The sequence below is a fragment of the Diprion similis genome, chromosome 3, assembly GCF_021155765.1.
Source record: "Diprion similis isolate iyDipSimi1 chromosome 3, iyDipSimi1.1, whole genome shotgun sequence".
Taxonomy (NCBI): Eukaryota; Metazoa; Arthropoda; class Insecta; order Hymenoptera; family Diprionidae; genus Diprion; species Diprion similis.
Window position 1 is genome coordinate 8,716,548 of NC_060107.1, and position 13,157 is coordinate 8,729,704.

Here is a 13,157-nt window from a genome sequence, read left to right on the forward strand (position 1 = left end):
CATAAAAAAAACTTTTAAACCTGCAGCGTTAGGTTTATATTACCGAGCTTTTACTTTGAAAATAGTTAATTCACAAGATGCTCACGTTGCCTGATTGTAATCATCACTGAACACCACCACAGCCATGAAAATACATAACATTATTATGTTTATATATAAGTATATATAAATATTTTATATAATATGACAGACTGCACACGTAGAAGAAATGAATACTACATGAATTACTTGTGACATCACTCTAAAACACGTATCCAATAACGCTGAGTGTAGTAGGTATATATATATATATATATATATAGTTGGGTGTAAAACAGGGCGCGAGTTTTTAAATTAAGGAAGATTATTGTTACACTGTTTATTATTACATCTGCACTCTGGAGCGAAAAAACGAATTGACAAATATTAAAAAAAAAAAAAAAAGGAGAAGAAGAAGGAACGAAGCGGAGCGCGATGCTTTTTCAAAAGAACGTTCACTGTGAGAGTTTGCTTGCCGAGGTGCGTAACACACTGCAGGTAGGTAGGTATAATAACAGACACCATGAAGCACCGGCGACGACCCAGCTTTGAAACTCGCGCAACGACCCGCGATTCGGTGGAACGATAAGGTTTTATCTGTTATCAGGGCCCTCAGATAACACAGGGATTCTCATTTCGGCATATTAAGAATTTTCTATGTATATACATGTATAATCACAAAACATGACAAAATCAATGAGACGTTTCATCAATCTCGATCCACGGAGATAAGCCCGAGACAATTAGAGTATAAATACCGATTAATTATAAATAATTAATTCATTATTGCTGAGTGCGGTAGTTTAAAAAAGAACAATAATAACAACAACACTAATAATAGTAGTAATAATATGCTTCTTTAACCAGAAAAACGTGTGTATAATAATCGCAAAAATTGGCACGTCCCTACATTTCGCGTTACGTCTAGTCGGGGTCTAATCGCGAAGCTCTATAATGGAGACGATAATCGGCGTAAACTTCTTCGGAGTAGGAAGAAGGAGGAGGAGGAGAAAATGATGATGATGACGATGATGATGATGATGATGCCGGCACGTGAAGGTGACGCGGTAGTCGCGGCGATGACGAAATCCTCTTGCAACTAATTCCGAAGCGGTGATAATAAGTACAGTAAATATTGATAAAATATCATCCTCCGCATAAGATCTTTTAAACATCAAAACGAAAATCTCGTATCATTTTTTACGATTACGCGGGTTCGTCAATGATTGTATTTTTTTTTATGCAGTTGTTATAGGTTAAAAAACGTTTTGTGTGTGTAATTATCAACCCTTTGAGTTGTAATGGTGGTAAGTATTCTTAGCACCAAATTTATATTCATTTTTTTGTATATTCGGGGAACTTTTTAACACATTTCTTTGATATTTCTGATAGTGTACTAATAGGTTTTCAATACTCGAGAGTAATCATTGCGATATAATGTAAATTATTATTGTTAGAAACAAGTTGATTGAAAATAATCGTGAAAATTGATGAAATAATTCATTTCCGAAAAAGTTACCCCTCTACACATAATATATACAAGTTTTACAAAGATTATAAATTTTTGGGATGACCGATTGCGAATCTGAAATCGGATTTTAAAAATTCACAATGGCGGATCCAATACGGCGGACGAAAATTTCGAATTCAATCGAATTCGAAGAAAAAATTCCGTCCAGGGGTTTTCAGGGTCGCTGATTAAGAATCTGAAATAAGATTTTGGAAATTCAAACTGGCGAATTAAATCAGCGGTCCCGAAACCTACTGCACAGAGTTTTTTGACCGGATTTGATTAGGTTCCAAATTTTCATCCACTATATTGAATTTTTTAAATCTGATTACAGAATCGTAATCAGCGATTCCAAAAACCAAAGAACATTATGTCGTTATAAAACTTGGCTCAGCACAATAATGTGTGACTCAAAGGGTTAATTAATTCGTGCTTAATTGTTGATCAGTTATTAAAAATTCATTTACAAGTGTAATTATATATCGTAGGTATTTATAAATGATTAATAATCAATACAATTTTGAGGATAGAAAAAATAATTGAAAAAAGATTTAAAAAAAAAACAAAAAAAAAAAAAAACGTAACAAGATAAAGCAAAAACTAAACAATAACGTGATTTTTCCACAGTAATTAGCGACTCGACTTTCTTTATTCAAATTTTCGCACAGTGATTTTGAAGTTCGCTAACTGCGTGTGCAGTGAAGGAGAGAAACTCTGTCGACAAAATTAAACTCCAACAAACTTTTTACATGACTTCACCTTTAAAACCCTGCAGAGCAGATATCTTGTCCTCCTTTTGTTTTAACGGTTTTATTACTTTTTCTCACCAGACTGGACACTGTTCAGAAGTTAAAACATAAAAGTGGATATATATAACGAGGATGATAAATAATAATGACAACAACAAAAACAACAATAATAATCTAAGTATATCCAGACAGATGAAAATTCGCCTCGATTCAGAGAACACAAAGCGACGGTTGGTTAAATCTGGACTAAAATTAAACTGTCGACGACTGCATCATGGCGAGGAGAGAAAGAAAGAGAGAGAGAGAGAGAGAGAGATGCAACAGCACAGCTTTCGAGAGTGAGTTCTCTTCACTTCTCATCTCATCTCCGGGCATGTTACACGCTTCTACACCGTATTTAATGCCAATCTACTAGGTCCGAGACTACGTATATACTGCGTATAGAAATGTGAGAACTGGGGCAAACGTCGCTGCTGTCGGTTTCTCACAATCATCTGTAGGTAGTGCATAAACTCGACACTGTAATGGAGGGAAAACTATCCGCAGTTCGCAAGCTCGTAGTATTATTAACATAATGTAGCATTCAATTTATCGACAATAGGAGTGCATATACAGAAAACGCTGAGAAGTATATACAACAACAATAATAATAATAATAGTGCATGTAACATTCGAGAGAATTGTTAATCGATTTTCACCGTGTGCATGATTTAAGATTATGGACAGTTGATGAATGACCAGGTCTTGGGGAGTTATAATATTTTCATTTCATTAACGCGAACGGATTTCAACACGGATATTTTACATAATTCTTAGGTGCTCGGCGATGAATAGGGTAAACAATTCATTGCGGTAAAAACAAAACACGCGTAATTGTTTGGACATATTAGACTCACTTTTATCCTGTTCATGAATTTTCATGCGAGTCTAATGACGCTTTGAACATCAATTAAACTTGTCATACAAGCACGTGTTTACAGGTATGTATATAATAATGATGATAATACTGGCGTGAGTCAGTTTACGCAACGCTGGTTTGTAACTTCGATGGGTAATCGGCTTTGGAAGAGAGAAAAAAAAACAAACGTACTATAATTCAATTAAGAGCAAACTTATTTTTATGTTACGTAAAATTACCAGATAAATCGTATGTGTGTGTGTGTGTGTTTGAATATGTGTGTATTTCGTACTCAATAAGTCTACTATATTACGGTTATGATGTATAGGGTGTGATATTATATATATATATATATATATATATATATATATATATATATATATTTCATATATATACACAGTTTATGTTTTGAGAGTGTGAATAGTTTTTTCCTTCCACACACGGTTTCGAGATGATAAGTTCCGAGGTTCTGGAACTAGGGTTTTCTTTTCCAAACATTATGCACTTTTTAACAACGGCCTACGTGTTTTTTCATTACAAATTGATGGAGAGATTTTATAGAAACACCTTGACCCAGGGTCATATCAAATACTGGGTTCAGACCAAAATTAACTGAATTAATTCGAAACCAAAGAAGAGAAAGAAAGAATTTCATTGTGTGAGTGTTTCAAATACCGTGCCACGACATTTCGTCAGAAATAAAAAATTGTGAAATTAAAATATCGTTTGAAAACGGACGTATTTATACCGTGTGACTAAAATCACAAGGGTGACAAAAGACTATCAATATGACCGCCGTATAAAAAGTTGCGTGAAAAGATTAATACTCCTCTTCGTGATTTCAGTCAGGTATGCCTTACGACCATATGATTCCAAGATTTTTCCTTAACCCTTTGAATCATAGTCGTAAGTATTCTTAACGCCTATTTCCTGTCACTTTTTTTAAACATTTCAACAATTTCTCAACATACAGCAGTGCTGCGTTTTTTTTTTTTTTTTGCTATTTCTGACATTGTACTGATATGTGTCCGAATCAAAAGGGTAATTATTGCGGTATATTGTATGTTATTATCGTTATAAACAAAATGATTGCAAAAAAATCGTGAAACATTGAAGGAATAAATCTAAAATCAGATTCGCAATAAGCGATCTTAAAATCCCTAGGGGAACTATACTGTTATAAAAGTTTATTCAAAACAATAGTGTATGATTTAAAGGATTGATCATCCGTGAGGACGTATACACACATACCCCCCTTTGATGAGGCTGAAGTTGGTAACGTTATCGTAATAAATTTTGTTTCGGAAAACCGGTTATTTCTTGATTCTAGGAATCTCTGAAGTGGAGTAAATTACAATGAGGCAAAAGTAATTCATATTTACAAGACTCAGCCACTTCAAAGTCACTAGAAAATTGTAAAATAGTGATTTTTTGTCTCCCCAATGTATCGTTACGCTAACGTTACTAAACTTCAACCTCATCCCTTTCGTTACTCAAATTCCAGAAGGGCGTAAAATGGCGCGCCAGCCCTTTCGATTCTAGTCAGGCGATATGACTTATACGTCGCGTGTCGTTGAAACAGCAAAGACGAGTGGCCGTGTCTCAAATGGCAGCAAAAAATGATTAGAGAGGAACAGGAATCAATAAGAAATGAAGAAGAGGAGGTAATCGCGGCACGGTGTGACATAGACGTTCGTCATACGTCCATGCGTGTCGGTATATCGTAGGCACGAGACGCTCCGAGAGATCGCTTCTCGCGGTTTAGAATCCCTTTCCTTCCTTCCTTTCCTCCCGACGCACCTTTCGGCTGTTGCCATGCCTCTGTTCTGTACCACCAAGGACCCGTTAGTCCTCGAACTACTCGAAAGTGCCTGCATGGGCAGACACAAACGACGGAGGGTATTTTCCTCGAGTATTCAAGGTCTTAACGACCGTACGCCTCATGCGAACGATCAAAGAAAGCTCTTCGATCTTTCAATCGGAAGAGTGTGAAGTTGGTATCGGTAACGTAGGGATTCAGTTTCGGAAAAATCATTATTTCGAAACTGCAGGATAGTCTCAAATTGAGTAATCTATTTTTAAAAAGTAAAGTGTATTCGGGTTTTGAGAATTAAAATTCCTCAAAAGTCGTTCTAAACTTTCTTTTCGTAGTTTCGTCACGTGTGAGATGTTCCGAAATTTCGGGGGATCAATTTTCGGGACAAAGAAACTGAAAATCGATTTTTATAAGCCATGTTTTCAAGCTTTTCACAATTCTGAAGAAACAACCAATCCTGTTGATTCGGATGAAAATTTCGACCCGACACGAAGGCTTTCACACACTTTTTCGTACGGGACTTCTGATTAAAATAAGTTATAGGTAAAAATGGCGGTCATAGAAACGTTTCAAACAGCAATGATTTAGACAGATGATAGACGAATAATTTTTCAACAAAACTGAATTCGGATTATTACCGCAACTGCACCGATACTCATTGTTCTATTCTTTATCCAGCCTTCTCATGTTTTTCAAAGCGGCGTTAAATCGCTGGGGAATTTTTGAGGTTAGGCAGACACCGGGCGGAAGATTATTCAACCACAGCGCAAGCCTGGTTGAGTATGTGTATGCATATATAGATAGTAAACACCTGCCGCAAACCGTTGACGATAATTCGAGATCTGGTTTATTGCGGCTTATTCGGAATTAGCCGGTAGGCGTTCGTCGATTAGATTACAGCGACGGATCGGCCTGGAGTAAGAAAGAAGGAAGATAAACGCCGTTGAATGAGTCAAGGTAGCAAGAATCGAGTTACGTGTGGCTGATTATTGCGGCATATCGGAAACACATGGTGAAACTGGCGTCCGTGGATTTAAAGCGATTAAACGCAGACTTCACAGTGAATGAAATGATCCGAGCATGTATCGGTGCTAAATGAAAGAATTCGAAAGAAAAGTTGAGCAAGGAGGAAAACCTCTGAAAGAGCGAAACGGAGGGCGCAGGTATAAATCGGCGAGGAAATAAGGCGACGGCGATGTTTATGGCGGCCTGCCAGTAAGGCAGGCGTCCACGATTGCTGAGGAGCTCGTACTCACCTGATAATAGCTCGAGTCGGCCATCTTGGCACAATATTCACTCACTTTCTATCCGCCTTTTGTGCACAAAAAACAGCAAAATCCATATTTAGGAGGGCGCACCGTTTTCGCACTCGGCCGCAACGGAGATCCGACTCTCGACTCGACGCCGTGCGCACCTCGCTTATCTCTCTGGGAACTATATTATTGCTTAATCGTCGAATGACGATTGTTAAACGGGATGAACGACGTGCGGACAAAATGCCGACGCAACCGCATTCCTCCGCACCGAACCCTCGACTGATCGGAGAGCCAATCCAAGCGCGCATCATCACGCGGCGCACTTCCATCCCTACCGCGACTTCACCATTGGCTACTTCCCCGCGCTAAAATGCCCGACGCGAGAGTTTGAATTTATTTTCACCATTACTTACCTACCGCGTGTAGTGTAACCTCTTCCACTTACATATTTACATGTCTAATATGTAACGTGGTAATTCTCTTCTGTTTACTACTTATGTCAACTTGGCGGTGTCGAGTACCATTCATTCATTCAAGTATTAGTTTTGTTTAACGAGGATATTTCTTATCTTTATTTTTAAAAGCACGTATGGTTATCTTATCTTCTTTGTTATTTGTTTTATCAAAGTTCAAAGGTTTCATTACCGAGTCATTTCGAAATATTGAATTCTCGTTATTGCAATTCATTTGATTATTCTGGGACTCAGGGTATATCGTTGCAGACCGCAATGGGAGATTTTTTTGTATTTTTGGTTTTTCTATTTTACAGTTTCTAATTAATAATTACATTACCATGTATTCTGGATTGGATAAACGATTTACACGGTTGGATTGATAGGATTAAGCTTACGTACTTGTCTGTTCATAAAAGTGTGAAAACAAAAAATTTCCAGCTACTAACTTTTGGCGTGAAAAATGATATAATATTGTGATTTCTCCAAAGTTGTCAATAACTGAGCTTCTTCTATTCAAATTTACGGACTGTAATTTTATTTCGTTGATTTCATCAAAGTTGAATCAATTACCTTCAGTTTCATTGTTTGGACTAATCTCACTGTGGTCTTGACTCACAATTTTCTGTTCCCACACGTTTTTGACCAGACTGTAAATCCAAGATATCTTTGATTTTACGGAAATCGTACGCATACATTCCAAAACAGGATTCTTTTAAAGAACGATTGTGTCTCGAAACAAGTTTTTACAATAAGACCTCCATACAGCAGTTTAGCAGCTCTTAGGGTCGGTTTCTTTCACTTTGACGGAATTATCAGGCCATTTCAAATAATACATCTCTGATAGATACCTAACTGGTAGTTGGAGAAATAAATTATCGACTCGAAGCAAAAATCTTAAAACAGAATTGCATCTGAAGGCCAAGAACAGTTTCTCAGGTGGTTTCTTATGATTGCAGTTATAAAATGTCTTGTTTTGAGACAAATACGTACGCTATTTAGCAAATTTCTTTAAAACCCTGTATTGAGCGGCGTTAAGAAACTAGCGCTTTCAACAGTTCTTCCGGTGTTCTCGCGAATAAGCTGTTTGGATTTTGATAGTTATTTTTAGGATCATAACAACTGTCATAAAGCTGTTTGTATATTGCACCAATAACTTCAAACGATCGTTTCTGCGTAATTGTTCGATGCGTATTGCTCTGCAACAAACTGATTTGGGGCAACAAAAGAATATCCGGCATCACCAGAAAAGCTTCCAGTTTGTTCTGTGAAAAAAAAATTAGAAATGGTAATTCAGAAATCGGAAAACTAAAGGTTGTCATCATATGATCGTCAGGGAATTAAGTGTACCGTGAATTCTTTTACGCTCAGTGGGTCCATTCCAGGGATCGTTGATAGAGGGCCTTGTTCTCGTCCTTGCAGGATTGTGTATATTGGTCCAAGATTTAAATTTGCAACCAGAGAACTAGCTTGCTCAGATGTCAGGGTATCCAGCTGCGCATCTGCTTGCGCCTGAGGATTATCAATGTAGATAATATTTCGACTTATGCATTGTGGTATGCTGAAAAAATTAATAAGGAATCATTTCTTACCTGTAGTCTTTCCAGTCTCTGATCCATGTACTCGTACAAGGCCAAAGTAGATTGTATTTGATGCATACAATTCAGAAGATACACAGCCATATCCACGGTTGGTAATCTCGATGCAGTTTCATTTACCTCTTGCAGTAACGGATCGATCACACAGGATACAATCTGTATAAGTAAATCGTAACAATAGTAGTCGGTTCAAAATCAGGCCTTATATTCTTGCTATTGAAGCCAATACCAACTTGAAGCATGTCTTTCTCTCTCTCTTCAGCTATGCTCGCAACAGAGAGAACTTCGTTGAGGAGAGAGAGTAGCCTGGAAACCGATGGCGCTGGAACCAGATCGGTACCTGGTGGCTCCGCGCGATCTCCCAGAGCAGCTCGAGTTTCTCTCTGAAGTCGAGTAACGAAACTACGTTCGCTTTGCTCCAAGAGATCGTTCAGGGTAGTTGTCAACAAGCTGTCAGGCACGACTTGCGTTATTATCGCCTGATAAAATCTGATCAATGTTGTCACTGAATAAAAAACTGTTGCAGGAGCTTCCACCGCGAGGATGTGCTCAACCCTGGATTTTAACGGGTGGCAAAGCCCCTCCGTTATATTGCCGAGAGCTGTTTTAATCTGATCCGATACATCTGAAAGATTTGAAGATGGTTGGATCATTATTCAATTATTAATAAAATTTTGTAGTGTGGAATACTAACCCGTTTTATCGCATGCTTTTACCAGCGTTAATATATTTTCTTTCTCAACTGGAATGGCCTGGTGTAGCCAGGCGAGCATATCTCCTACGTACCGCTTTGGGTCATGAGCGTGCATTTCTATTGGGTTGGAACTACTTCCAAATGCGTGGCCAAGTGTTAGCGCATCAATGAATGATCCAACCAAGATGGACCTCCTGGCAGTACAATACTCGTCTAATACGTATCTAAAATTTATATTTATTAGTTAACGTTCTGACCGGATGTTCACTTGTCCGCAGTATGTGCATTATTGTTTAATATTTTACTTGTAGAGAACAGGCCGATCCTCCAGCTTGCTCATTGCTTTGATCAATAGCGGAGCAAGCAGCTCATTCTCAATGTGTCTACATTGGCTTTGCGTCCAGCGATATAACCTCTCCAATGCCGCTTCTTGGAGCAGCGTCATTCTCTGCATCACATCCAGTGCCAACGTTTGGTAGCCAGATTGCATCAAGATTCGACAGTTGCTATGTATCTCCTTAAAGAAACAGATTTTTATTAAATTTTTTGTATCAAATGAGGAACCATAAAACTTATGTATTCTAACTGAAAATAAAGGCACATTGTAGCTGATCAGTTGAAGAAAAAATAGTTTTCTGATATTATAATAAAACGTAAGATTATATCAGTAGCAAAGTATTTTTTCCCTCACCTGTACACGATCAGCAACAGCAAAGAACTCGTTTGTAATAGGCGCTTCTCGGGAGGGGCCATGCAGTATGGCGAGTTCGGACGAAGTCAGTTGGAATTTCTTGATAAATGTATTGGCGACATCCTGCTGCATGGACAATTTTTTGCTGAAAATCACATTAATCGTAATGTAAAAGGTTTCTAATAGAATGCAAGTGAATCATTGCGTTCTATGGTAAAAGTTGAGCATACCTCTCATTTTGTAGTTTCGTAGTTTGATCGATTAGTTGGAGTGTCTGTGTTTTGGTACTTTGCAGCTGATTGGTCATAGTTTGGACAGAGGAGTTCATGGCTACTACATCGTCGTATATCCCGTCCAAGGCGGACTTTACTTCTCTAAATGCTGATAAAAAGTCTTCGTTGATGTGCAAGCTCCTCCGCTCTATTTTACTCCGCAGATTTCTTCGTGCGTTCAGAGTATTGTCAGTAAAAAACGTGGACAATTCTTTGAGAGCTTCTAAAGTATCCTGTAATTATCCAAGACGTATGGATAAACAATAACACATAGAGAAATTGCATGGGAAGAATTTTTCAACTGCGCGGTTAGGTTAGAAAAACTCTGTCTACCTTGTCATTTTCAAGTCGAGACTCCAGCAACTTATCAACCCGTTTTATCAAGATGGAGTTACCCCCCTTATCGTTGTTTGTGTTCATGTTTTTCTATGAAAATGTTCAATCACTTGCGGCAGGCTGTTCCTGCTTTCAGAAACGTCAACATTGTCATCACGGTGTTGAAAATTGAATGAGCGATCACGTGGTAGCGATGACGTTTCGAGCCACGCAGAATACGGCGCTGAACGAGAGGCCGAAGACCGAATCTGTTACGCGATTTACCATCTGTCGGTACAGAAAAACTTGGACTAGTCAATGTGAGTGGTTACCGACGGTCGGTAACAGTCATTAAAGTATGTGGAAACGAATGATAACACCCGGGACTGAAACATTATTCGAAAGTTTTTAGTTGCCCTCAAGATAGCGATGCTAACTATTCCGGGTATTGGCGCCACCTTTATTTGAATTTAACGACTAGAATGTAGGCTTAGAAATTCTAATACTGCCATATTTCGATTATGTTAATTAGAGTTAGGTTGCTGGTGATATACGTATAATTATTTAGCCAGTTCTGATTTCTCTTGAAGAATCCATTTGGGATAATTCTTTGAACAGAATCCCACTGTGATTACTTTTCTTTTTCTATTTACTCTTATGTGAGGCCAAGAGATCAATTTGTTTGTTATGAAAATAATATAAGGGTTGATCGAGATTTTCGAAATTAACTATTAACACTATATTTCTTTGCATTACAAATTGATGAAAATAAAATGAACATTACAAGCTCCGTTATATCATGGTGCATGATTAGTAATCCGACGAAAACTTTCACAAAAATATAAATTTACATATATATTTCAATAAATTAATTGTAGTATGTACGCAGAATATGAATATGGCGTCTCCGAACCATGCAGTTGTGCTGATCGATATTACACGTATTTACATTAACAATACTAATAATACAAGATTGAAAATCATGTGATAATTGAACACCTTTTCCCAATACCAATCATAAGAAATAACCAATACATGTATAATAAAAAACTGATGCAAGACAAAAACAAAGAACTGTGGTCAAAGAAAGCAGACGATTCCACAAAAGCAAAAACTTTTACATCAGCGCGGAACCACGCCACGCGGAATCGAACCCGCAAGCGTTGTCGGAATCCGAATCGTTCTGAGGCGGGGATGGAGTTACTTCAACATTAACTTGTGGTGGCTGCTGTGCAAATCTGCGTTGCGGAGGATCAGTAACTTGGCCGTGTCCCTGGGGATGAGGATTGTTATTTCTTTGATGTGAATTGAAATCCTGGGCTCGTTTGCTTCGGCGCTTCTTAATGGGAGCGTATTTTGGTGGCGGCATTACCTTGTGATCCGTCTGAACAAAAATCAGAATGACTGGATATCGTTAGTAACATTTTCACTCCAAATTCGACCGCGCAAGGTAAAAGAAGTAACGAGATCGAGTTACAAAGAATTATAAAAAGCCCAAATATGTCCGTGGCTAACCAATATGGCGCCGAAAAATTGATCAGCTGATAACTTTAGGCAAAGTATGCAAATATGATGACTGGAAAATACATTAAAAAACTAATTGTCGGAATGACAATCGATTAGGACTTTTTTATAGTCACAATTTGTAGTCCGCATCATTACCTGTATATTATCGGCGGATCCCCAACTTTTGTGAATCTTTTCGTTGGTAGTGCTGGCGTTGCTAGTCGCCACACCCAGGAATTGGCTGAAGGCTTCCGTCGTCCGTTTCACGCGGACGTTCAATGAGCCAATTCGTAGGAAACCAATATCTTTCTCTGCGTTCGATCACGTAAAAATAATGTTTAACAGCCGTAAAGGTATTCGTAAGTTATTCGTTCATCTCTCAACATTGGTATGTATAATGTGAATGAGTGCAACAAAAAGCGAGAATAGAGCAAGCAAATGAATTTCAGAGTGACGTACAGCGTCAAAGCATTTGGAATGACAGAAAAAGTTTACGGTAGGTTTCATTTTTCATCCTCCTCGTGAATTAAGACTTATCGTCAGTTGATCCTGACTCGAAAATTGGATTAATAACACCGTGTGGAGTTTATGAAATTCACGGAAAAAACCTGCAATCTTTTAGTATTTTTCCGATTACCCTAATGGGGTGGATTCTTACCTGCATGTTTTTTCCTTGCTTTTATTTCTGAAATAGAATAAAAAATTATTTTCACCTATTAACATTGTCATCCAAGAAAAATCGTTAGGTATAAAAAACGCTGCGACAATAGAACTAAGCTCAGGCCATAGTTATGTACAAAGTTCGTGACGATGAATCGACGTCCACGAGTAACTATTCAACGAATCTCTCTTTATACACACACATTCATCTGATGTGAACGATATGTAATAACGATTAAGTCAGCAATAATCGTTAGATACAATAATAAATGTTCGATCGATCGAAAACGAATGCAAACATGTTATTAACATTTGATCAATTACCAAGATAAAAATTTTATCAGGCCATTTAGTATCGATCTGTAAATTATAAGCAATTAGTATCACGCTCGCAGCTAATGCGTTTAACACTCTTACACGAAAATGAAGAGTTAAGAAAGCTAATTTAGCACACCCGCGTAGCATATCGCGTAATCACGGTACTAGATACGTGCTATTATACCGGTATAATCTTTCGTGTATAGATTACATCCTGTATTGAACATATAATATTTTGCAATAGAGATGCGGAGATTTGCGTCATGGGTAACATGCCTATTAGAGGATCAATAAAATTATACCGCGAAAGTTGAGAGCAAAGAGCAAAGCTACTCGATTGCACTTAGAATCATCAAATTTTCGTTCTGTTTTTCTTATTTTTCAATACGGTAGAACCTCGATTA

At 37.8% G+C, this 13,157-nt stretch overlaps 3 protein-coding genes and 1 long non-coding RNA gene across 9 annotated transcripts in view; 1 reads left to right on the forward strand and 3 right to left on the reverse strand.

Annotated features, from left to right (window-relative positions):
* The window catches only part of LOC124404386 (serine/threonine-protein kinase N), a 37,587-nt gene extending 31,051 nt beyond the window's left edge, over nucleotides 1–6,536 (reverse strand). For 2 of the 3 annotated variants that reach the window (XM_046878472.1, XM_046878470.1), the window contains exon 1: nucleotides 6,248–6,535. In XM_046878472.1, the coding sequence (XP_046734428.1) occupies nucleotides 6,248–6,271 (24 nt within the window). In that variant the 5' untranslated portion in view covers nucleotides 6,272–6,535. Of the gene's footprint in view, nucleotides 1–6,247 lie in introns of all 3 variants that reach the window. The other variant, XM_046878471.1, reaches the window with a different exon arrangement.
* Nucleotides 5,825–8,952, forward strand: LOC124404393. Its single transcript, XR_006929004.1, has 4 exons — nucleotides 5,825–5,948; nucleotides 8,479–8,480; nucleotides 8,560–8,732; nucleotides 8,824–8,952. It is a non-coding gene; the product is annotated as an uncharacterized LOC124404393 (long non-coding RNA).
* Nucleotides 7,722–10,491, reverse strand: LOC124404389 (conserved oligomeric Golgi complex subunit 6). The gene is made up of 9 exons (XM_046878477.1): nucleotides 10,288–10,491; nucleotides 9,913–10,187; nucleotides 9,683–9,827; nucleotides 9,297–9,508; nucleotides 8,992–9,215; nucleotides 8,531–8,922; nucleotides 8,292–8,453; nucleotides 8,050–8,211; nucleotides 7,722–7,964 (listed from the first exon to the last, which is right to left on the reverse strand). Exons 1-9 carry the CDS (start codon nucleotides 10,372–10,374, stop codon nucleotides 7,734–7,736), a joined length of 1,890 nt encoding a protein of 629 aa, XP_046734433.1. The 5' UTR covers nucleotides 10,375–10,491; the 3' UTR covers nucleotides 7,722–7,733.
* A 517-nt stretch (nucleotides 10,492–11,008) lies between these two features.
* LOC124404390 (ankyrin repeat domain-containing protein SOWAHB) overlaps nucleotides 11,009–13,157 on the reverse strand; it is a 122,843-nt gene continuing 120,694 nt past the window's right edge. The window contains exons 12-14 of one of the 4 annotated variants that reach the window (XM_046878480.1): nucleotides 12,434–12,460; nucleotides 11,932–12,086; nucleotides 11,009–11,653 (exon numbers count right to left, since the gene is read on the reverse strand). In XM_046878480.1, the coding sequence (XP_046734436.1) occupies nucleotides 11,387–11,653; nucleotides 11,932–12,086; nucleotides 12,434–12,460 (449 nt within the window). In that variant the 3' untranslated portion in view covers nucleotides 11,009–11,386. The remainder of the gene's footprint in view (nucleotides 11,654–11,931; nucleotides 12,087–12,433; nucleotides 12,461–13,157) is intronic. The other 3 variants (XM_046878478.1, XR_006929003.1, XM_046878479.1) reach the window with 3 other exon arrangements.

Coding starts and splice junctions, on each gene's coding strand:
- LOC124404389 (XM_046878477.1), bottom strand. CDS start 10,374: ATGAACACAAACAACGATAAGGGGGGTAACTCCATCTTGATAAAACGG. Junction 9,509..9,682: donor CTGTTGCTGATCGTGTACAG/GTGAGGGAAAAA, acceptor TGTTTCTTTAAG/GAGATACATAGCAACTGTCG. Junction 8,454..8,530: donor GAGAGAAAGACATGCTTCAA/GTTGGTATTGGC, acceptor TTACTTATACAG/ATTGTATCCTGTGTGATCGA.